The 25,562-nt window shown below is 35.6% G+C and overlaps 1 protein-coding gene across 6 annotated transcripts in view; it reads right to left on the bottom strand.

Moving 5' to 3' along the window:
* Positions 1–25,562, bottom strand: part of CNTN5 (contactin 5) — a 618,861-nt gene that overhangs the window by 181,566 nt on the left and 411,733 nt on the right. For all 6 annotated transcript variants that reach the window (XM_048294601.1, XM_048294603.1, XM_048294606.1 and 3 more), the window contains one exon: positions 5,326–5,421. In XM_048294601.1, coding sequence (XP_048150558.1) covers positions 5,326–5,421 — 96 coding nt within the window. The remainder of the gene's footprint in view (positions 1–5,325; positions 5,422–25,562) is intronic.

The following is a 25,562-nucleotide window of genomic DNA, read 5'->3' as shown; positions in this document are numbered from 1 at the left end:
ACATATTGGCCACTCCTGGAAAAAAAAAAAAAAAAAATCTTTCTATGCTAAAGTTTATTTGCAAAGTCAGATTTAAAAAAATCCCCATATAATAAAGAAGAACCTGGATGTTACTTTATTGTTTATTACATAATAATTTTTAATACAGTATAAATCATGGTCAGGAACAAATCTCACCTGTACTGACAGGTTAACATGATGAAGTAGCATCCATTCATGCCTAGAGAGAGCTGGAGCATCAGAAATCTAAGATCTTGAAGGCTTCCTGTGATTTTGAAGAAACTGGTAAAGGCTAGATCTGTATAAAGAACAGAAATTCTCTGATGTTGTGCACTGAAATGCCAGTGTTGGGCGTCTGGATCCTGGGACTTCATCCACAACCTTAAGATAACCTTGTGACCTTCATCTACATAGAGACAGACATCTGTGAACTGCATTCTCAAAATCCACTGAGTAAACAGAGAGCCAGAGGGTGCATGGACCCCTTCAGAACAAAATTTGCTATGTCCTGCGTGCAGATATCTGAACCAATTGCCTGTAAACAAGCTAATGAGCATACTGAGAACAGTCCAGCCCAAATATAACAATCTTGTTATCATAGCTAATTTGCCTGGAGAAGTCTACTAACACTTCTGTATCTGAATGAGGTAATTTAGAGCCTGTCTTGTTATTTCTATGTATAATTTGTGCAATGTTCTAACCAGAGGAGTTCTAACCAGAGAGATATTGCACTTCAGTTGGACTTGGTTTCTCACTAGTAATGAAGCTGCAGTACAAAGTTGCAGTTTTACTTCAAATGCAGCTTTCAGATTCTTTTTGCAGACCGTGAACAGTAAGAATAGGTTTGTGTTTACTTCCAATGTGGATTTCTGTGTATGTGCAAAGTACCACAAATAGGAGCTCAGAACAACTTAAAGAAACTTTATTTCATGTGAGTTTCTCAAATTAATATGAGGACTGTGTAGGTAATAGAAGAATACGACAAAAATTTCTGGCCCATGGTAGGAGGAATTTTATTTTAGAAGCTTGCCTCTTTAGCAACACACTGTGCAGACATCCAAGCCATGGATATATTCCAAGACATGGATGGGAAGGACTGTGAACCCATGGCACTGGTATTGGTCATCTTTGATGAAACATTTCTCAAGCAAAGTACAGTTTTATAACAGTAAAGGGGAGGTAAAGAAGATGCAGCTTACAGTACAGTTTCCAAACTTTGTAAGATCAGCCTTGCCCTTTAGAAAGAGATATAAAAAAGTTAACATCTGTAGAGATGTTGTATGCTGCAGACAGATTATGTGGCAGTGCTCCCTCCAGACAGCAGCATCCCTCTGAGGCAGGATGGAGCACACATCTGCCTTCCCCTGTGTGCATCAGAGCTCTGCTCATTCTAACAATGGGAATCGTCATTCTCCATTAAGCTCATACTGAAAGCCTTGAATAAAAGCCTTAAAAAGCTCAGCTGAAAGTATTAATTCTGAGGGAAACATGTAAATCTGGATGAAAACTTCCATTCATTTTTAATCTTGCGATGGTAAACCTTGTAATTAAGATGATTAAATGACTGAATAAAACCCTATATTTACATCCTTTAGAATACCACAATGAAAAACCATAATCCTGTTTATGGGAAAGAAAAGAGTAGAGGCATTTTAAATTGGAAATATCAAACAAAGCTTGTTATTTAAACAGTTGGTAATTAATGTACCTCTTGCTTAGCAAGGACGCCTAAGAGTTAACTGCCTAGGAAACCCCTCTTGGAGAAAAGAAATAATCAGGAATAATCAAATACTGTGTTTATGGAAGAAAAAAAAAAAGTGTTTATGAATGATCAAGTTACCCACATTTAGTATATTTCACAAGGGGCAAGTTAAGGATTAGCAACAAAAGCAGTGCAAGTGGGAAAGCTTCTGGAGTAGGCACATCAAAATGATACAGGATTCCCAAGGAAGCTAGAGGCAGCGTTTTTTATGAGCACTGGTCCAGGAAAAGCAGGAGTCAAGAATCTGTTGGTGGCTGTTTGACGTAAAGAATCGTCAGAAAAATCTTTTCATTGAATATATTTTCCTTCACCATTTTGAAGGAGTGGATAATGTCTCCAAAAAAACTACCTCAGTTTGTTGCCTTGCTATTTCTCAGCAAAGATGACAATAACTTAAAAAACTTATTTATTAAACTCAAGAGATGATTCTCTCATCTGAATCTGCACTGCAATAGTCAGAATCTATTTCAAGTGTGCTTACCACCCCACATTCCCCCTCATTTTCCCTGTAAAATATTTGGACAACAATCTAATAAAAGTTTATATGAACAAACTATATATATCACAAGTTTGTGTGTGTTTGTATGTTTAATGCATTACCTCTTGATAGTATATCACAGTGTAAATAAACAGAAATCATATATGCATATGAAACCACCCTTCTGATTAAAATCTTGTCAAAAGAAATTAGTGTAGTATTTTTCTCAGTCAGTGGGGCCTTGTAAAGACTTTCATTTTTTTCTAAAATTGCATTCTGTAAGAATGGAATGTAGGTACTATTTTATCAAAAATATTTATTTTATCTCCATTTGAAAACGTTAATAAAACTATATCTCTCCTAATACAGTGTTCTTTCACTAAGTCATCTTTCTTTTCCCACACTGATAATGCTATTGTCTAAAAGGGCTCAATCTGAAGTTCTTGGGCATGTTCATATGCAGTTATTGACTTCAGAGATTAAGGAATGGGATTCTGTTGAAGGATGAATTGCTTACGAGGTTGTGGAGAATTATTAGGCTTGATATTGTATCATGGATTTATCTCCTGTGATAAGCAAGTGAAAATTATTTCTAAAGGTGCTGATCAATGTGAATAAATCAATATAGCAAAGCTTGCAGTGTTCATCCACAAAAAATTCTCTATCATCAAAAACACTCCCATAACTCATGGTCTTGTTAACTTGAGATGTTCACACATTGCAAACCTGCTCTGAATAGTCTTTAGCTTAGATATACCCACTATAATATCTTAGTATCCATTTGAAAGTTTATCTCCTGGGTGATTTTAATGTTCAAAATTTCTTAGGGCTATTTAGGAGATAATACCATCGTTGCAAATCAGACACAGAAACTAAAATGGAGTACCCAGAAACTGAATGCTTAAAAAAAAATTTTAGGCGTTCCTGCACAGAAATCCTTGAAGTACCTCTGCTTGACAAAAGACCTTTTTACCTGGAAGTTTCATATTTTTTGCTTAATTTCAGAATTGAATTCACACACTTCCCTCTGAAATTTCAGCTTTTGTCCAGAATTATTTTTTACAAGTGACTTCTGATATGGCAGTCAACTTTCATTAGTGTCTTTTTCCTTATTGCCAGAGTTTTGTGGAATGATTTATTTTTGAAACATCACCAGGCCTGTGGAGGTAGCTCTCCCCTTTACAGGGAGACTCCAGCCATTGTATTAATATCACTTGCAGTCCCACTGCAGTCCCAGAAGAAGCTACTGGCCCCCAGTACTTTGCAAGTAAGGACCTGGAAGCAAACTGCATGTGAGAGAATCATAGAGTCATTTAGGTTGGAAAAGACCTCTAAGGTCATTAAGTCCAAGCATTAAACCAGCACTAGTTCCATGTCCTTAAGAGCCACATCTACACACCTTTTAAATACCTCCAGGGATGGTGACTCCACCACTTCCCTGAGCAGCCTTTTGCAGTGCTTGACAACCCTTTGGATGAAGAACTGCATTATGTAATGAACAAAAGGAAGGGAGGCCAAGTCCCCTTCCCATTGATATGAGCTTGTGTATACATCTGCTATCAGTGCAATTTTTCAACTTTCATTGATTACTCCACCACACTGCAGAACCTTTCCTGGCTTAGCTATGGTGAAAAAATTATGCCAACAGAGGATAAAAATATTTTTCTGGAAGTAATTTTCCTGCTGGCATCATCTACTGATACTCAAACAATATAAATAAAACAACTCAATGTTGGTTTTGAGCACCATAGTTTGCACAGCAGGGGTTTTGATGGCCTGGTGCTGAAAATGAAAGATACTAGTTTTTCACCATCAAAGGCAATGTCTGTGTTACAGTAGGACATTGTGTTAAAATCTGACTAAATAAAATTCAGAAGCATAATTTCAGGAAAAGAATTCTAAATATTTTGATGATATATAAAGGTGTATTTTGTGGAATGGCAGCTGTTAAAAGGTGTATGACAATTTCCCTCAATATTGACGTCCGTCTATCCTGTCACTCTCAGTTTGTTTAGGGGAATCAAATGCAGCTGCACTGCTGAAACCATCACTCACTGTTTCTGCCTACATCTATTTCCTCTCAGTTTACTTATCGCTATCAAGCCTTAACATCATGTACTCAATTTCACCATATAGACTACAGTGTCAAACTCAGAAAGAGATTGTAGAGGCAACCACAACAAGAGAATCTGCTCAGAAGAGAGAAAAGCAGAGAGATAGCATTGATAACTGTAATACAGTATTAACAATCCTTGCAGTATAAATAGAAACTGAACACATTTCTCTAACAGAAACTCAGAGAAGACTTTATTTTCTGCAGATTTTCCATCTGCAATGTGACTTTTCTTCAGGCCTAAAATTTGGAGTAGAAAAATCCCCTCAGTACAGACCTCATTTCCCAGAGAAGAAAAGGATAGGCAGTACTGCATCTACTGAAAAACAAGATATTCTGTCTAGCATCATGTCTCCAGGTGTTACATGACATGCAAATATAAAGAGGTACATAGCTATCTGCAGACTTTGCAGGAGTGTCAATTTGAAAAGCAAAAAAGTAACCTCTCTGGAATACCTATGCTTTCATGTGGGAATCCACAGGCATTTCATAGATTTTATGGTAATTCTGACTTTCAGCAGTGGTGCAGTTTTACAAAATTAAGTTATACAACAAAAGAAAGCAACCAAATCATGTCTCTACTACTGAAAACAAAAGAAAATTTGTATTCAACAGAAGTATCATGACATTGGAATTTGGAGAAATTTCTGAAGGCTTCTAAACTCTAAAAGAAATCTTCTATGACCTCAAGGCAGCATATTCACTGTTGATGGCATGGAGACTATTGTTACATTCAAGTTCTATACCAGGAATTAGACCATCTTGTAACAGACACTCTGCTGCTATTCACTGGCATTTGCAATACATGAGCTTAAATTAGTCCTTTGGTATTCCAAAAACTGTAAGAAGAATGGTGGATATCTCATCTTTGAAGTTCCACAATCAAATGCATATTGTATCTGAAATACTGGGCATCCAATAATGAGGAAACTGTAAAGGAGCAGTATGAATACAGGCTGCAGCCCACTGTACCTGGAGAATGAAGTGGAGGGGAGCACATCAGAACAACTCCTTGACCTTCACGTACAGAGACAGCACTTCTTGTCCGACCACTAAAATTCCCAAGATCTATCAAAAGAACAAAGCATTTTAGTTACATACCAAAGATTTTAAATTTTGTGGCTACTTTAACTTATATTTTATTTCCTCTTGTAAAGCTGACTGTTCCTTTTTTCATACCTTAATCTATAATAGGAGGGCCTGAAAAATAGATCTATTTCCATTACAAAAATTCCATGTTGCATCAGCACTTTATTACTTTTTTAGTGCACTTGCATACAGCATCTATGAAAAAGCAGCAGACAATATATATAAATATGCCATTTACAAATACATTCAATAGTGCTTTTATTTCTTTTTACTATAACCTGCTTGATTTTCTCCCTCAGTAGAAAGGATTCATACACAGTGAAAAAGAAAAAATACAACTGGAGGGACCACCTTGGCTAACATCCAGACTGAGGGTGTTGCAGACACCACCTGGGTAACGCACACAGGATATTGTGATGACAGAAAGGAAAATCAACACATTGGTTCTAAACCCAAATCTACTCTATAGCACATTTACTCTTTTAAATACTTTGCTTTTGATTTCTCTGGTGCTATAAGCCCAAACCAGTTGTGGGGAAATATATTTTCCATCTAAAAGTTTCCCTCCATCAAGGCAATAGGAAACATTTCACTATTGGAACAAAAATTTTTGAATGCAGTTGTAGGACACTGCTCTGAACAGTTCATTGTGATTATTTAAAGCCTCTCAACAAGAAGGTCCTATTACTCCATTTACCACACAGAACACTGAATGTGGATTCATATTTGGGGTGGATAGTTACACCCTAGCATGTGTATATGTAGCAAAGAGACACGAGAGTTCAGTTCTGCCATCAGACTGGTGTCCTCACCCATGCCTCAGAGACAGTGATGGTGTTTAAATCTTCTGTTCTCTCTGGAGTTTTCTAGAGACATTTCTATGTGATGTGGATCAAGGTGAAGAGAGCAGCAACAAGACCTCTTTGAAAAGGACACAGAAGCTTCAGCAAGCACTAAATGAGGATCAGAATTAGGAATAGATTGGGCCACTGGGAGCTTCTCTCATTGACATTCGATGACCTGTAGCCATACCTCCTAATTTCTGCATACAGCCCAAGGTGCTGAGATGAGCCAGACACCACCAAACAGTTTGAACAGGTGGAGCAGAATTATTCCTATCTTAACTACACTCAGTTGGCACTTCTCTGTCAGATGCTGAAATTCTGTGTCTTGCTTCAGATCTAGTAGACTATAAAACTGAAGTTCAGTGATTTTCAAAAACAATTGATTTTTTTCCCCACATTTCTAAAATATGTTTTGGGCACAGACAGAAGTCTAAAATTTAAATGTAACCAAATTTGTGCTGTCTTTGGCCAAAATAAGTAAGTGCCCTGGTTTCAACAATAGGTACCATGTTTGAATAGAGAAAGGGCATGTGGGGTCCAGTAGAATTTTTTGAAAATAGGGTTACATCAAAAAATATGAAAAATTTTGCTCGTCAATAAATAATTAAAAAGTTTAAAATTATATTTCATTTTAAATAAGCATACCATGGATTATAATATATTCTGGTGTTATTTCTCTTAAAAGTGTCTCCTAATGCATGTTACTTTACAGTATATTCTGCAGAAAAGTAATTATTATTTAATTGTCCAGAAAATAGCAGGATGGTATATCCCTGCATGAAAAGTTTTTTGGATGGGAGAACATCTTGTAATGGGAACATTTCTTAGTTAAGTCCTCAGGTGGTTAAATGCCATTTTCCAATTAGTTATAGCAACCTTCAGATACTGTTTTTTCCATTTCCTGCTTTGAATGCACAATGTGATGGACAAATATATTTTTTTTTCACCAAATGTAAAACAAAGATATTCTTTCTTATTTTAAAATAAAAGTACTATGTATGACTCAAGTTTCTGTTTGTTCAAAACAATTATTTTCAAACCAAAGGAGGAAGGTATCAAAGAGCTTTGAATTTCAGCTCTTTTTGGCTATCTGTTAGTTCTGAACTGTATTTCTTGTTAGCATACAGTGGAAAAAGGATTAGCAGGTACAAAAGAAGGCATTTAGCTTTTAAACAAATAAATGTCGAAAGGCTTAAAAGGAAGGAAAGGTGAAGGATCATGTTTGCAGTTCCCCCACATTAGAGTAATAACCCCCATATGGATAAATCAAATTAAAGGAAAATTTAATTAATTTCTTGTAAATCTCAGCCATTTCATCTCTATCCACACTGAAAAAAAAGACAGCTACTGATAATTTATACAAACCCCTTTCATTTCACTTTAAAATTCTAAAGACATAGCTAATAAAAGAAAGGGTGGACAGAATCCAGCTTTAGAGGTGGAAACTGTAACCTCTCATGCAGCGGCACTGGACATTGGTTCAGTGTTCTTGCTGCAGTATAAACCTGTAACATGCGTGGCATGTCTGAATGCCCCACACAGAATGAGTCTGTCCTTCTTCTTGTTATGATGTATATAGGTGATTGACAAGAAAATTCCTTCTTGTGCTCCATAGGTGTTTATCTTTTGCCCTGAAAGATTAATTTACTCTTACCTCAGTGCTAGTGGCAAAGATGGTAACACCTACTATGCTATTTTCAAAGCAGTTCCTGGGCTTTAGCTGCATAACTCCCATACTCTTTAACATAAGAAGCAGCCTTGAACACTTTGAAAAAATGTACTTAAGTGCCAGCCACCATGTCTAATGCACCTTACTATTAACAATATATATGCAAGACATACAAATACATTTAGATGGAGTGCATGTGGCAGGAGTAACAAATTTTCCTTTACTGCTAAGAAATTATTCAATTAAAACATCTTATATAGTGTCACTAGTGTACAACCTGTGACACAGGAGTGGTCTGTGCTGTGAAAGGAAAATAGTAGGGAAATTCCAGACCTCCTGAAGATGCTAGACATTAAATCAAATGGCTTTGGTGCAGTGCTTTCTGGATGTCCTACTCACACTGCAAGTGTATTTACATTAGCTCAGTGTAGTATTTGATCTTTGAGAGAAGTTATAAACTTGGAAAAACCATTTAGATATCTGATCCAAAGCAACTGCCAGGGAGTGCAGCTGTCTCTGGCTATTCCCATTCTTTGAAAATGAGCTAAAGCATCGACTTCTCTCAGCACACATGCCTATGTATTGACATGCATTGTGGAAGAATGACACCACCACAAGAGTATCAGTTTAAATAAGACTCAACAGAAAAGGAAACACTTCTGCAGAAAGCAAAAGGAGTAAAGGGAAATAAATAAGAAAAATCTCAAGGCAGTTGAAGCAACTGAAAAGCTTTGCAGGTCTAGCAACAAAATAAACATCTAAATAAAAGGGGAAATGTTCTGCCATTGACAGAAGGACTAGTGCAAAAGTTGAAGCAGTTTTTCTCACTTAATGGCCTTCCAATACACCTTCACTGCAGTTTGCATTTTAAGTATGTGCAGGAGGGGTCATTCATTCACTATGTTCATCAGTTTGCTGCAGCTAATGGGGGCAGTAGGGAAGGGGCAGGTTTTTGTGACCCAAACAACAATCTACGGATAACTGCTATGAAATTAGGACCAAATTAAAGATGAAAAACAGATCTTGTTTTTAGTGTAGGCAATTACTGCTTGGCAACCTAGCATGGAAGCTGTAGAAGGCTCTGTACTTCATTATCTGTGTTTTAAACCAGTCAATTTAGCTTTAAAGTAGAAATTAGATTGGCGCAGAACAATGTCCTCTGCCAGCTCAGTTCTGTAAGTTTGAACTATTTTATATGCAAATTTATTATGGAGTTTAAAATGGACATAATATGATATGTATTAAAATGTTTGAAGATGTATCCTGAAGATACCTAAAGACAAGTATAAAGGAGGCAATATTCTTTCCAATAAGGTAAAAATAGCTCTACACAAAGTAAGATTCTTCTGTCAGGCCAAGGACAAACTTATTTATTGCATTGTCACTAAGAGAGGGTAGCTTTCCTCTCCTTGGATTTGAAAGACAGGACTAAGAAATAGACCTTGAGCTGGAATTGTAGCTCTTTAAAAAAGGTAAGATTTACAGGGGAAAGAATTCCATTAAAACATGTTTTTCAAAATCCCATTATAATCTAAATCAAAAACATGGTTTGACTGTACACTCCAAACAATGGAAAATATAAATGTTCTGTTTAATAGCCCACAAACACAAGCTATAGAAGAATGAAAGGTGGGTATTGAAAAGATATCACATCTGATTATATAGGGAACTTTTACACTGGATGAATTAAATACAATACTCACAGAATATCCAAATGTCCAAGGAAACTAATAGATTATTTTATATTGACATAGATTTATTTTCTAGTAATACCATACACTTATTTTCTTGTAATACCAGATTAAGTAGACAGAGCTGTATTATTAGAGTCACTCATTTGACCTAAGAGTAACTTTGAATACTGAAATCATTCACTAGAAAAAGTGTGAAAGGAAACTCGGGGAAAAAAGATTTCTACTATGACAGAAACATAATCTCACCACTGATAATGGGAAAAGCATGCATCTTGAACCTTCAAAAATCACATTACCATATGACTTTTAGGTGACAAATTAAGGGCAAGATTCAAACACTTTAAAATGTATCATGCTTATTATCATTGCTGCTGTTATTATTTATTACCAGAAAGGTTTTTAATCCTTCATGGATCATCAGACTGACATGATGTGAAAAAGGTCACTTTTTTGTTCTCAAAGAAGTTACTATGCAAAAGCAGAAAAAGAGAGACCATAGAGAAACAATGGTATAGTTCAAGCCTGCATGACAGCAACCCTCTATCTCTGTACACTTGCAGAGTCATTGAGGAGTTGTAAGGAAAGGGGGTTGATATACAGATGTTGTCAGGGGGTGCCAACAAAAGGTGACAAGGAACTCAGGAGAATGCTTAAAGACGACTCCTTGAAAATGTAAAAAACAGAGAAAGGAAACACAGGATGCTTTACTTATATTTAGAATTAGCATCTTCCAGAATCTGAAATATAATGTATACACTATTGATTCATTAGCCCTGAACTAATTTTCATTATGAAATGCAGATAAATAGTCAAATAAAGGAACATTTTTTCTGTCTTTAATGATATACTTTTTTATATATTTTTTATGAATGATAACAATTTAAAAATACCTGATCTACTGTTTATTGTTCTTAGTCATAGTTGTCTATGTTTAGCTCTTTTATCTTGTTAGTAGAGAACACTTTTTTGTACTTTCTACATTTCCTATCACAGTGAAGTCATGAATCCATAAATGTGGCCAATAGATTCTACCATAATACAATTTATTAGAGTAATAATTACCTAACCTAATGTCCTGGTTTTGTCTGCAACAGAGTTAATTTTCTTCTTAGTAGCCAGTCCAGTGCTGTGTTTTGGCTTTATGTGAATAATGTTCACAAAACATTGATGTGCTGGTTGTTGCTGAGCAGTGATTATCCAAAGTGAAGGACTTTGCCGTGCTTCGTGATCTGCCAGTGAGGAGGGGCACAAGAAGCTGGGAGGGAGCATGGCCAGGACAGCTGACCTGAACTGGCCAGAGGGATATTCCATACCACAGAGCATCATGCTCAGTGTATAAACTGGAGGGAGTTGGCCGGGAGGCACCGATCGCTGCTGGGGGCAGGCTGGGCATCAGTCAGTGGGTGGTGAACAACTGCATTGTGCATCACTTGCTCCTCCTGGGTTCTGTTTGTCTCTCTCTTTCTGTTTTCTCCTTTTTAATTACAATTACTACTACTATTGTTAGTATTATAAATATTATTGTTGTTATCCTTATTATTTTATTTTACTTTAATTGTTAAAATATATAATTATTTCCTAAATTAATTTATAGAGTCTTGCATGAAATCTAGTATAATTATTTTTTCTTTTTAATTTCCTTCCCAAATTAGATGATTTATATTTACTCGTTACTAATAATTAGAAAACTTAAACTTTTTATAAAAGACAAAAAATAGACTATTTCACTATTTATCATGCCATACTTTTTAAAAGGGAATACTACATTTCAATTAAAATATTCACTACTTTTGATCCTACACAGATTTTATATAAATTATGAATTGATATACTTCTTCCACTCATTCATCTTGTCTAACTACTAATTTATACTATAACTTAATCTTTCATGGAAGGGTACCCCAACAAGGTTAAGGAAATTCAGGGCTTTGAAGACTTTTTTTTAGTCTTACACCTAGTTTCAATAACATCAATTAATACCATCAGTATCATCAATAAAGCTTAATTCTCCCCAGAGCCTTGAAGACGAAAGGGAATTCCTAGGTACCAAAATCTCCCTGAAATGCAGAAGGATTTCTGCATTCATAAATCCTGAAGTACTGGACCAAAGTGAATTAGAAGAAGTATTTACATACAGAATAAAATAACAAGATTATATTGAAAACTATAGAGCTGCTACATGATTCAACTTGGCATGTTAATTGCACAATAACTAGGATGTTTGTGGTTACAGTTGTTGATGGTTATGATTAATTAGTTACAATCATTCTGTGTCTGTCAGGTTTCATCTCTTCTCACAAGAATTATTTCAGTGTGCTTCTCAGCTGTCTTTCATGTCTGCATACTAAAATTTCCAGGAAAAACACAGAACCAAGTGGAAATATTATAGTTAAGCATTTTTCGCCTTTTCGTTCTGTCATTTAGAATCAACAACTAAAACCAAACAAATAAGCAACCAATCTTAAGCAACAAATGAAAGATTTTCAATTACAGATGCCAACATTTGAAGACCAAAGTGGGGCAATAAATTGTCCTACTTCCAGAACTTCTGAGAAAATAGATTTTTTCACTTGAGTAATATATGCAATGTATTTTTTTTTGTAAACACATTGTTTTACATAATGTTATCTGCATCTGCACACATTTGTGTTTGCAACCTTTCCCACAGAACTTCCTGGCACTGAGTGGTATAATAACCTGTATAAGTCCTGTATACATGATACTGATAATCCTACTTTCTTAATTTTTTTTTCCTTTCTACTTATAAGTCCTCCTTCCTTTTTGTTGATTGCTCTTTTAGTCACTTTTAAAAATTAAATTAATTCCAAACATTCAAGAAAATATTGCAAATAACCTTTCATTTTGCTGTGAGTTTCTTCAGCTGGATGTGACTTTTCCTTCTTTTAATTAGTGACTAATGATCATAGCCAGTTAGGATTTTGGGAGATTAAACACAGAATTACTATCACAGTATAGTTTCTTATCATATGATGTGATATGAAATGGGCAGTGACTAATCTCCATACAGTTTATTGGAATATCCCTGTGTAGGTGGTGTGGTTCACAGGAGGCTGTAACAGTAATACACAGAAAAAACCCTTTTCTTACCCTCTGGGTGAACAAGCCATTAAGGATAACTTGTTCTGTATTTCATTGAGCAAACTCATAGTAGAAAGTATACTAAAACATTTGTTATATGTATTTAATACTTTTAGTTCATGGATTCTAGTCCTAAAATAACATAATGGCTTCACTGCCACATATTCAGAAATATATTGAAAACGTTTAGTCTCAAATATTCTTTTTCTTACATCTCTTAAGTTCTAAATCTGACCTTCTCAAAGCTGGAATTCATTGGAAGCAAAGGTATAAAAGAGTTAAGAAATTAAATTCTTCTCATGAGAGGAAGGTGGCAAAGGAACTAAGCTTTCAAAAGTTCAGAAGTGATGGCACTAAGCTCATCTAAATTAAAAATTTTACAGCTTCCACAGTGTCTGCATTTGAGACTATCTGCTGGAGCAATACAAAGAAGGAAATAAAAGAAAAGCCTGATCTCCCAGGGTCCCTGTTATGAAGATAACATCGAAGATGTTTGATAATGTTTCCGTGGTTATTCTTTTTTTTTTCCTGACTCCTTCATATTTTGCATAAGTGGAACTTTTGTTTCAGAATGTCATTATATTCGTGAACTAGGACAAATATCTGAGAACCACTCTTCAGATCTAAGGTTTGGGTAATGGCACAATTGTTCAGGTTTCACTAACAGCTGCGGGCTTGTAGACACCATTTCCATGAGATATGACATATCAAATTCTGACTCCACTCTAGACAGGTCATTTTGCTGTGCTGACTTTTCACTAGACTAATGTGTATAAATGCCTCCATACTTCACTTCTGCTCTGTCATAAAGAAAAGAAGAAGGTCATAATCTCCCAGAAATTATTTATTTCATCTTCTCTAAGAGTTGCAGTGCCCAGCATGACCTACAAGTCAATTGTGACAAGATAACTGAGTGTTTGGACACATCCAAGGAGTAAATCTGGAAGACCTTGGTCTTAGCTGAATAGCTCAACTGGAAATGAAGGCCTTACAAACATAGAGCGTTGCCTAGGTAGCAGCTTATTGTTACATATGATGCTAGGTAATGATTTTGATAAGGAAGATAAGCTATAAGTATTATAGCGTGTTATTCTGCTTAATATCAAGGTGATATTAGTCACTGCAAATCACAGTTTAGGATATGAGCATGTAATTGAACAAGTAAGAATCATCAAAGATAAATAAATTGTCAGTAGTCAGCTGAGCAACTATAAATTACCATCTATGTTCTTTGATCTTTTCAATTGGTAATCTGGAACACATCAATTAATAGCCCTGTGAAGGTGGTCTGAACATTCCTTTAATGATCTAACACGTTGCAAATGAATGACACAGTATATACTCATTTTTTTTATCAGAAAAGTTAAACCTTCTTAGAAGGTTTCATAATTTCATGAAGTCTTGGTTAAAGCAGTTTCAAATGCTTTCTAAAAGGCATTTACTTCTCCCATCTCTCTTTGTATTCTAATGTTATTTCCCTATGCACTTATTTTCTAATTCTGCACATATTAGTGTCAGAGATCTTGCACAGTATGAAGCATTTCTCCTCTCCTCTCCTCTCCTCTCCTCTCCTCTCCTCTCCTCTCCTCTCCTCTCCTCTCCTCTCCTCTCCTCTCCTCTCCTCTCCTCAGTAATATTATGCAGAATGCCATGTAGCAACAAGGTTGCACAAAGATTTAATCACAGTCTTTGCTTTAGGAATATACATCAGGCAGCAATCCCTCAGCAGTTCATCTGATCTTTTAAACTCCTTTGCCATTTGTCACAATTATATATTATCACCCACCGATCAATAGAAATAAAAGTAAAATGTGTTTCCTGAACTATGTTGGTTAGGTGCTCCACAATACAGATTGATTTCTTTAAGCAATCTAATAATTGCTTCTAATTTTTACTGACCTTCCTAGGGCAAAGCAAGTTGCTGCCAAGTATGTCCCAGCTGCAACTTTTTTTAATGACTTTTCATACTGAAACTAAATGCAAGCAAAGCTGTGAAGGCTGTTGGTTTTGAAGTTATGGATTATCTGGTGGTATTACTAATGCAGTGGGGAAGAATAGCAGGACAACTTCTAATACAGGCTGCTGACAACACAATGTACAAGAGAGTATCAAATGCTAGACCATGCTGTCTAACCCTGTAGCCATTCCTAACCATAGTAACATACAGGCCTTTAAAAATCCCCCAAACTCCTGGACAGATATTCCAGAGAAGCTAACTGACCTTGCAAACAGGAAAGGTCTGGGCATCCTACCAAGGAACCATACTTCCTCCTACATTAATAAATTACACAGCATTTGTAAGACTTAAAGCTACGATTGACCATAGTCACAGTCCTATGTTTAGACAAAGCTTTGCCACACGGAAGCACTGGTCTCCATGGTACAGGTATTGAGTAGTGTGGGTAAAATTAACCACTGAGAGGTTAAAAAAAAAAAAAATCAGGCAGGAGAAGATTTTAGCCCTGAATACATTAATTCTCCATGGAACAGGAAAACTTCTGTTAGAGTAATCAGACCTGTAGTACTGGCCTAGTAGGAAGGTACCATCAAGGAGATATAACAGGTATTCAGAGAGAGTCAGACATAAAAGAGGATATGGGGGGAAATTGTTAAAAGGGTCTAGCCATTTTAAATAGATGATGTGTTTTTGTAGAACAGAGTTAATACATAATATGTTTTTACCAGCAAGAAAAGAATCCAAGCCTCTGTACTGAATACACTGTATAAAGGAAGCAAAAATTCAATTCAGGAAAACAAAAGGGGCAATGTGTTTAAAAAAATACTGTCTGGATTTTATACTGAAGTAGACCAAATAATTAGAGACTGTGAAATGAAGACTATGACATATCAAATTCTGACTCCACTCTAGACAGGTCAATCTGGTGAATCTCCAGATTTAATATTATGAACTTATGTAAAGAATTAATTGGATAGTAATGAATATCAAAAGGAAAATCAGGGAAACAAAATCCAGGGATTAAGTAGTTACAGATCAACAGTTTTTGCAGCAGTGTTGGCAGATGATCACTGGATAGCTCAGAACAAACAGATCTGTAACCTCAGATGTGCTGAAAGAATTGCTCCTGAACGTTGGTATTAATTTACAAAGGACCTAATACAGCAGAAGAGCTTTGCTAACAAAAAAATAATAGGTGAAATTTTGTGTATGTGTGTCTGAAATATTTCAGGAGTAAAATCTTACTCATACCTGTCAGCTTCTAGGTAAGTTAACATTATATGTTTTAAAAGCAGTTTGTTTTCCCCAACTTCAGTGAGAACTGTAGTTGTTTTTAGCAAAAAGTGCTGGGATTTTGCTTTCTGAAAATCAGATCCTTTGAAAACTTCTCTGTCACAAAAGTGTGATATGTTTTGCTGATGTCATACTTGTAAAAAGAGGTTGATAAATCTAAAAGGCTTTAGAGAAAAGTTATGAGATTAATTTGCATTACAGAAGACATCTTACAGTGATAAATGTCTAAACCTAAAAAAAAAAAAAAATCTGATGGAGTTAAAGGTGAGGAAAAGAAAGAGTTTTCCATAATTTCTTTTTCTTAAAAGAAAATATCCTAGCTTCTGAATCAGTCTCCTAGTGAGTTTAACTGATTCTACAAATAAACTTCATGTGTTTGTTGGAGTTCACTCCTAGGAATTTTTCCCTTGGACTCAGCTGGTATACTTAACTGATTAAATATGTGCATAAATGTTTCCATACAGTGGAATATAATTTCTGACACAAATTTTATGCATAAACTGTTTACACAAAAAGTAATAGCAAACAAAGACATACTCTTAAAAAAAATAAAGAGTAATAAAAATGTGAAGGCTTTTCAGTGATATGTGGGATAGCACAGGAAAATGCAAGATTATTGCAATGTTATCTCTTTAATAATGATTGATGAAATCTCCTTTGAAGGAGTGACATTTAAGGAGATGGTACCTAAATACCTGGGGAGAATTGCATCCATGCTATCAGTGTTTAATATTTATTAATGTTAACTATTTTGTTTAATTCATTGTAACCCACTGTATGTTTCACACTCTGAGGACATGAATGGGATTTTTATCAGTGCAATTGCAAATTATTGACAATAATAATCTCAGCCGTAGTTTACATTAATTTTATCCAAGTTAATTACTACTAGATATTATATGTTTCCAATTAACAATACAAGCATAGATTTTAGATTAAAATTAACTGTAATTAAGCTCACTACAAGCAAAAATATAATGTTAGAGTATTTAGACTTACTGATTCAGATAGTCGTATCACAAATATCTATGGTCTACCAAATTTGAATAAAATGTAAGCAAATCTAAAATGAATGTTATAGTGACTAAGTAATGGTGACTAGCAATTGAGATTCATGTGTGATTATACTTAAAGGTAACAATATGGTGTTAATGCTAAAAAAGACTTTTTTTAAATTGATTTTTACATAAATTATTTTGAATGTAATGAAGTGAAATCTTAAATTGTTATCCCTACTATTTGAGCTCAATTTTTTTCTTATAACGAGTTATTTCCTTCTAACACTTTACCACAAAAGCACAGTTGCCTCATAGTTACATCTGAGCCAGTTATCCTTGTCTTCCTTTCAAGGCAATGCAAAGAAACAGACATTTCAAAGGCCTGATTCATTTGACCTATTTTAGATGTCAACTTGACATAAATGAATTGCATCCTAGTAGTGCAACAGATTAAGTAGGAAATCTAAACAATTAGATCAGTTGCAGCTGCCTATGGTGTTGACAGTCTGACATTAAAGGAGAATGAATAAAGTGCATTTAGAGGCACTTTACTATTTCCTTGATCTTCAGATTGTTTTTTTTCAATAGAATTATTTTGCCTACAGTGCCCTGATAAAACTAAGTAGAAGATGGTAAAGGATTCCTCTCACACATATAAGAAAAGCAACAAAAGGCAAAAAGAATTTTTTTAACTGTGTTGGACCTTTGTAAGTAAACGCTTTCTTACTCTTATCAGTAAAGCAGTGAAATAATCATTTTTTTAAAGATACACAGGAGATTAAGATATGAGCACAGTAGTTTTGAAATAATTTCCAAATAAAGGTAAGTTCAGCCCTTAACCTCATAATCTTTCTTATTGCGGCACTAATTGTATTGTCAGGTACTGCTCCTGAAGGACAAAGATGATAGCTCTAAATTTAAAACAACTCGGATATACACCTAATGTGTTTCATATTGTTCTGCAGTATAGAATAACTAAATGTTATGTATATGAAAGGATTTTACATTGACTTCTAAAAGAACTTTACAATGTGAGGGACTCCATCTTCTGGCTACCTGTTTGGTGATTAATGTACATATAGAAGAAAACTTTCAGCTCAGTTTGCTGAGCCTGATTGATACTTAGAAAACTTAATCTACTGCACCTTGGGAAGACACTTACTGGACAAAAGAGGATAACAGAATTAGCACTACCTTAATGCTGCAATAAATTTCCATCTTCAGATGACTCAGAGATTTTGTCCAGCATGCACAAAACCAGCCAGTATTTTCTGTTTATTGCTTTTAGTTACAGTGGAAACAAACGGCTTTCAAAATAACAAGGAAGAAATGGTAGTGCCTTTGTTATATATCTACTTTACTGCTTTGACTTTATAAAGTTTTTTTTCCCCTTTATTTTTTCCCTCTCTAGAAACACTTGTAATGTCAGAGAAGCAATGCCTTTGGGTAGGTATTGATTTTAAGTAGACAGCAGAAAAGATAATTGCTTATCGTATAAACCTGTTCCTCATCCTCACAAATGCAGCTTGAGTATTTCAACCTGTTAAATCCTTCCTTTTAAATGACACCATTATTTAAACCCTTCCAAGCTGAGTGCTTAGTTCTCTTAAGTTAGAATTGAATAGGAACTTATTAGATATGATGGGATGTATGTACAAAGGTTAAAAAAGTTTTCTAATTAAAAGTGGAAGGATTGATATTTTTTCTCATAACACTAATTTCTAATGTAAGAGAAAGAGATGGAAGAAACAAGCTAGTCCTCAATTCTCAAAGTATTTTTCCGTACTCATACTTTATTGAATTCCAATCTAATCAGTAGTTTTTTTGGCATACCCTAGAAAATTGAAATACACGCATGTATTTTAGTGTCTAAAACAAAACTACACAAATAACAGCTTAGTATACATACCTGTCATTAATAAATAATGTTAAGTCTATTTTATGTGAAAGGGTGTAATTTGTGTTTCATCACTTCACTTAACTATCTCATTATTTAATGTACCAGGTTCCACTGCATTGTTGTTTTAGTTCCCAAAGTCTTGCTAGGCAGTTTTAAATCTCTTCTCCTATGAATACACTCTCAATACTGCTCTCTCAGAAAAAAGTGATTTCGATTCCCTAGTCTGCACTTATATCCCTTCGAAATAATAGGTGAATGGGACTATGATGTAATCATTATGATAAGGAATACCCAAACTGTTCAACAAATACCTAACACATTTGTCAAGCAAAGCTGTAAACACTGATTACTGTCCAACTGTCCTGCAATCCTCAGTGGGTCATGAAGGGGTGTTGCGAAAATGTGTTGCTGGTCAATAGAAGCCAGTAGAAGGTCAATAGTGCTTTTATGATGATTTGAATTAAACACTTGAGGCTGGAGACGCAATGTGGTCCATAACAACATCTAGGAGACAGCACGAACAAATGTTCTGGAGTTTGGAAATAGCTATTGTAAAAATAATAAAGCCCCCCCCACCCAAATAACAGATTCAAGAGGCAAAAGGCAAAAGAAATAGATACAAGGTAATATGATAATGGAAATTAAAGTAATACAGTGACCTCTCATCAGAGAACAGAAATCAGTGCTTTCAAAAAGTTTACCTTGAAAAATATTATTTTTAATACAGCATAAATAGTGTTAAGTCCTTCAACAAACTGCACCCATTTATGCCAATTTTTTTTCATTAGTTTGACATTACTTTTGTTTATCCCCCCCTTTATTGGGATCCATTGTTTTCTAGTTAACAAAATGGTTGTGTTCCAGGTCACTGGGGTTACTGGGAAAATAAATGAAATTCCAGTTTTATTCTCTTTACAGTTTTCTGAAGTGTCATTTTTGTCTTATATTACTGCAGTAAATTTCTCCAGAAGACTCGTGATTTCCTGAAGCATTTTGCAGCCAAAAAAATGACTGGTCAGTCTTGTTAGGTCTTAGAGACCTAACTCTAACTCTAACTGCCTTTCAGTAGAGCTGGCATAGATGCTCATGGCACAATGCCTGTAGAGAAGGCCCGTCCAACACATTGGTGATGAAGGCAATAAAAATTCTGTTTACCTCCAGCAGACTGCTCAGTAGCTTTTTGATAAAATAGCTACTGTCCTGCCTTTTCCTTACCTAATGTGAAATATAATTTCCAGACTAATTAACTTATGTAATCTTTCATGAAAAATAATTTTTAAAAAGACAATTTAAATGTTTGAATAGATTTTGATTAAAGGCAAGTGTCTATTGCTCAGCTACCCTCATCCTAATCATCCACCTTAATGTATCTCAGGTTAAAAAGTCTCAGGGAAGGTTCACAGACCTTACTGTGTCCTTGTTTTTTATCTTCTTGTGTAAATAAGAGAAAGCAAAATGTGATTTGTTAAAGGATATATATATATATGCATGCATTTGAGAATATATCCCAAGGCTGTTTCACATAAAGAGTATACACTAGTCAATTATATCAATGACAAGAAAATGCATGCAATTTTTGCAAGCATTCTGAGAAGAATTCTGGTACCCTTCCAGTGCATAAGTGGTAGGCACACATATTTACTGTGGAATGATGACTTGTCATTCAGAAAGCATAGGGCCAAACAACCTTTCAGGAGTTGTCATTCAGACTGATCCTGAAACTGGGTTCCTTGTCATTTGCTTGTGCGATATGAATGTTTTCACATGGCATAGGATTCCAGAAGCTTTCACGAGACTCTTTCAAATGTAAGTGTTCTACAGATGAATTCTAGCCTATGTATGGACTCGAATTGCTTAGCTGGACAGGGAAGATCAAGCTTAGTATGTCTTCCGATATGAGACAAATTTTCAAGTGTAGCTCAGAACAACATAATGTGGAACATTTCCCTCAAGAAGGAAGAGCAGGGCATCTGCTGTTGGTGAAACACATTATCTTGTGTTTAGCAGACAAACGCAAATTTGAAAAGCCATTTCACTACAGTGGACTTAAATAATTACCATTTTCTCTGTACTCTATCTTAAAGCAAAGAAATTTGCCTACACTTATATTACAATATGTAATGTTTCCAAAAGGTATGCCTATTCTTACTGGTCACATCACTAAAATGGGAGCAATAGGGGACATTTGCAATTCCGTTGCAATTCTTATGTAATTAACTTCTGAAAGAACAACTGCAGCAGACAAATACTATGTTTTTACCCTCTCCTGTATGTTCTTCAGTCCCATAAATCTTGCCTGGGGCATGAATCTGTTATTTCATAAGGGAAGGATGGCACATGCAGGACATAGATCCACATGTTTTCATTCAGATGATGTGTAGAAAAGATGGTCAGGTGCTAAGCAGGGAAGAACACGCTCTCCCTTGTGACAGACATCAATATTTGTCTGCATCAAGGTAGAAGGGGAAAATCAGGAGGAATGTGACTGCTTTTTGCTTGAGATGGGATGTCCTTCAATATCTCCACTAGTAAGCACCATGTTTGCAACAGATCACAGATGGAGCAACACAGATGCTTTCATCTTTTGTCCCTCTATAAGGAATTGTAACCAACAGAACCAGAGCTTTCATTGCAATTTGACCTTCAAATGACACAGTGCCACAGAACCAGATGTCACAAGTCCCACTGTGTAAATGTTTCTTTCTTCTAAGTTTAAAAATATGTCTTTCATTTCTTTTCAGGGCACATGTAAACTCAATATTTTAAAACTAAAGCTGATATTTCTTGACGATACTTTATGTCTTCTACCCCTTAACTATACATTCAGCCAAATTTTGTGAACCTGAAGAGACAGCTTGTCATTTAGATATTCTGTCATATCAATAAGCTCACAGGACTGAGGGAAAAATCCTTTACTCCGTTCACACTTTATTTTGACTTTCTCCCCGAAACAAATATCAGTAGCTGAAATTCCTAAACTAACCGTAACTCCCCTTTTAAAAATAAGTTAAAAAATCTGAAGCTAGGTGATTACCATTCTATTTTATTTTATTCCTACAGTGAAGGACTCAAGGCATCCTTAAATGAATTTTCTATATTTAATTGAATACACGGAAGTGCTGTTTTTTATTCCAGTTTCTCTGTGTAGTCCAAATTGGTGTCAAAGTGCTGAGCCTGTCTCACAGAAAATGAAAATACATGTCTTTGCTTACCTTTTGAATAAACTGAAAATATTGCACTTCATAGCCCTACCCGGAAGTATATTTCACATAAGTTTAACAATACAGATGTGGTACTTCTTGCAATACCTCAGTCAAACTTATTTAAAGAAGGAGGTACACGCAGAATATGGAAGTCAGAGAAATCAAAGGATCAGAAAATAATTCAAGGTGGGGGGGGGGATCAGGAGGTCCTTTGTCACTTTCCCTGTTTAAGTAAGGTCATCCAGAGGGTTAGACCAGGCTGTTTGTAACTTCATCCAGCTGGGTCTTGAAAATCTCCGAGGACAGATATTGCACAACCTCTCTGGGGAACCTGTGCTACTGCCTAGCTGTCCTCACAGAAAAAATGTTTTTCCTCATGATTTTCACCAGTTTGTTCTCTTTTCCTCCTGGCAATCACCACTTTGAAAAGTCTTGTGAACCTCCCTGTGGGCACTGGGGAAATACTGCTAGGTCCCATGAAACCATCTCTGCTCCAGGATGAACAAACCCAGCTCCCCCAGATTCTCTTCAGAGAGCAAATGTTCCAGCCCTCACCACCTTGGTGGATTCCCCTGAATTCTCCTGAACTTCCTAATGTCTTTACTGGTGGGCGTGAAACTGGACAAAGCATCAATTTGTCCTTTCATGTAATAAATGGATCTCATCAGCAGACACTGTTATCTGCTAAGTGTCCAAGTCCTTAATTTTCATCTCTTAAACATTGCCATATTACCACATTAATTATATAAAGAACCTTTAAAATAATTTGAAATTATTATTGAAATAATGAAATAGAAGTAATTCCTTGCCTCAATGTTAAAAAAACCCTGCAATTTAGGTACTGTGACATAGTCAGTCAGAATCTCTTAATGCTAAAAACATGAGCCTCTCCAACTTGGGTAAATGAACACCCTGTGATGTCAACAAATACAAGGATCTCAGGGGACAGTGACACACCCTGGCAACAAATTTCCTTTCTATCAGACAAATTATGTGATCTAATCACGGTGTGGTCCCTGTTAGAGGCAGGAAGACGCTATCTTCATAAGCTTAAATTTTTCTCTTATTTACATCAGCAAGAATTTTACTGATATTATCTCCTCAAAAATCAAGCTGTGAGTCACTCATTTTATTATGTTTTTGTCTAAAGCATTTCTGAGCATTCTACTTTTTCTACTGAAACAGTATCAAGACCAGTGCTTAAATATGTGAGTATGTAAAATTATGCAATCAGCACTAGCACTATAGAGGAAAACAGCACAGGAGCTGCTGCTCTTCACAGTGTGTAAGTGCAGGACACAGTAATGTTGGGTTTTGACCACCCTCGGAAGCTGGAAATGCAGAAGAGTTTTCTGCAGAGACATGGCTCCAGCTTCCCTCTACATGTCACCACCTTCCATACCACTGTATGACTACACACAACAATCAGAAGTTCAGGCCAATTCTATGTTATATTGTTTCATGCTCATAATGAAAAAAACCACATGCAGCAACAAGATATCTTGCATTGTTTTTTCTGTTTGGAGGACGGTAGATGTGGATGGCCGAATTTGAGTCACAGGTACCCAGCAAGTTAACTTTAATTCAGACTTGGAACTGGAGTCTGACTTTGGCTAAGAAGCTTTTCCCTTCTCCTCCATAAAACTGTCATAGAATAATTTGGGTTGGAAGGGCTCCCTGGAGATCGTGTACAACCGTCTGGTAAAAGTAGGACCAGCCTTCATCAGGTTTCCCTGTCTGATCAAGTTTAGCATCTCTCCAAGGAAACTCTCTGCTAGAAGAGTAACGTTAGCAAACTGCCTCTTGGTGCTGGAGAATTTAGGACTAAAATATAGGGAAAATAAAAATAAATTCCTAATATTTTTGGTAACATTAATGGCCACTTGCTTTATATCTAAATGTCAGAATCTGTTATATGGTTAGACGTGGCAAGGTTAGTACTACAATTGTCACAGATAATAAATCAGGTACCTTGTATGTAGCTGTCTGGAGAAGAGAAAATGTGAGAAAGCAAATTTCAGAGATCTTGTGAGTAAAAAGATGGTATGTCAAAGTCAAGCAACTAATCAGACTACACACCCTAAGGTATATCAACATATCAAGCTGTCATAAGTGCTCCTAATGAAGGATCATTTGTGAAAGTTTTACCTTTACTGTCTTCAGCCAGAATTCAGCAAATGAATTACTGCCATGTTGTTCCCAACAGATAATGAAAGAGTCAAAAGTATAGAAGGTATTTTTAAACACCTTCAGATATATTAAGAAGTGATAAATAAGGAGTTACCATCCCAACCATCTACTGTAACTCCAATGTAACATGAATCATAGAAATTCTTGAAATTAACATTTTAAAATAAATACATCTTAAAAAAATAAAAATATTAAATAAAAAGAAGAAAAATTTGCACTCTTTCTCTAAACAAGTACTTCCAATGGTTATTTTTTTCTCTCTGTGAGGTTGCAGCTTATACCAAATAGAAACCAGTACCTTTAAGTTTCAAATGCTGGATTTTGTTTGCCCTTTCTCCTGTTGAATTGCGCTCTTATTGTTTATGTATCAGTGTGGCAGTGTCTTTCCACTGTAGAGCTAAGCAAAACATTTCGCTTTTTTAGAACAAAGACTGTTTTTCTACTTGTCCAAATCTTCTCCCACCCATCAAGATCCTTTTTAACTTGTACACCCCAGGGTATGCTCTCCAGGAGGGAGAGGAAGATTGGGAATCTTCATACTGTCAGTATGGAAGAATAACCTTGATTTTCAATTAAGACTTCCAATAAAATGGAAGCTGGAATAACTCAAAATAATCATTCCCTTAGAATACAAGTGCCATGGAGACAGAGACTGTCACCAAGGGCTGATTCATACAGTAATGTGAACCAGGAAAGAACAGCAAAGAGCAGCACCATAGGAAATACTGTACCACATCCTAAAGCTAATAGGTGCCAATAATACAAGACCCCTTTAATTCTTTCAGATAGAAGAGCTCAAAGATCCTGACCCTTCTAAGTCTCAGATGAGAAATGCTACAGATAGGTACAGAAAAGAAAATAAACTTCTGCTGAAAATTTAAAAATAAACTTCTTGCTGAAAAGTTCACTTGCTGTGAACTTTTGGGGTTTTTTTAAATCCAAAAAAGCTCTCTTTGAGCAATCAAACTTCATGGGAAGGTCTGTGTCCTTTGGAATTCATGAAGGGTGGCAAAAGCTATATGTCAGTCCAGTTCCTTATCAATTTCTGTAGTTTTCCATCAGACTTCAGAAAAGCAGCTGTGATGACCGGCACATAGCAGTGGCTGGATTTTTATTCATATTCCTCTCACAGGAATAGAAAAGAGATCTTAAAATCATTAATTCTCAGGACATTTTTAAAATTGGTTTCATTAAAATCTTCATAAGAATTGGAGCTTTTTAACCCATCTAGCTGAACCTGTCAGGAGACAGTCTACTAAACACAAAATTTGA

Source organism: Corvus hawaiiensis, chromosome 2 (genome assembly GCF_020740725.1).
Source record: "Corvus hawaiiensis isolate bCorHaw1 chromosome 2, bCorHaw1.pri.cur, whole genome shotgun sequence".
Taxonomy (NCBI): domain Eukaryota; kingdom Metazoa; phylum Chordata; class Aves; order Passeriformes; family Corvidae; genus Corvus; species Corvus hawaiiensis.
Note: the sequence above shows the minus strand (reverse complement) of the source record. Positions and strands in the feature narration are given on the sequence as shown.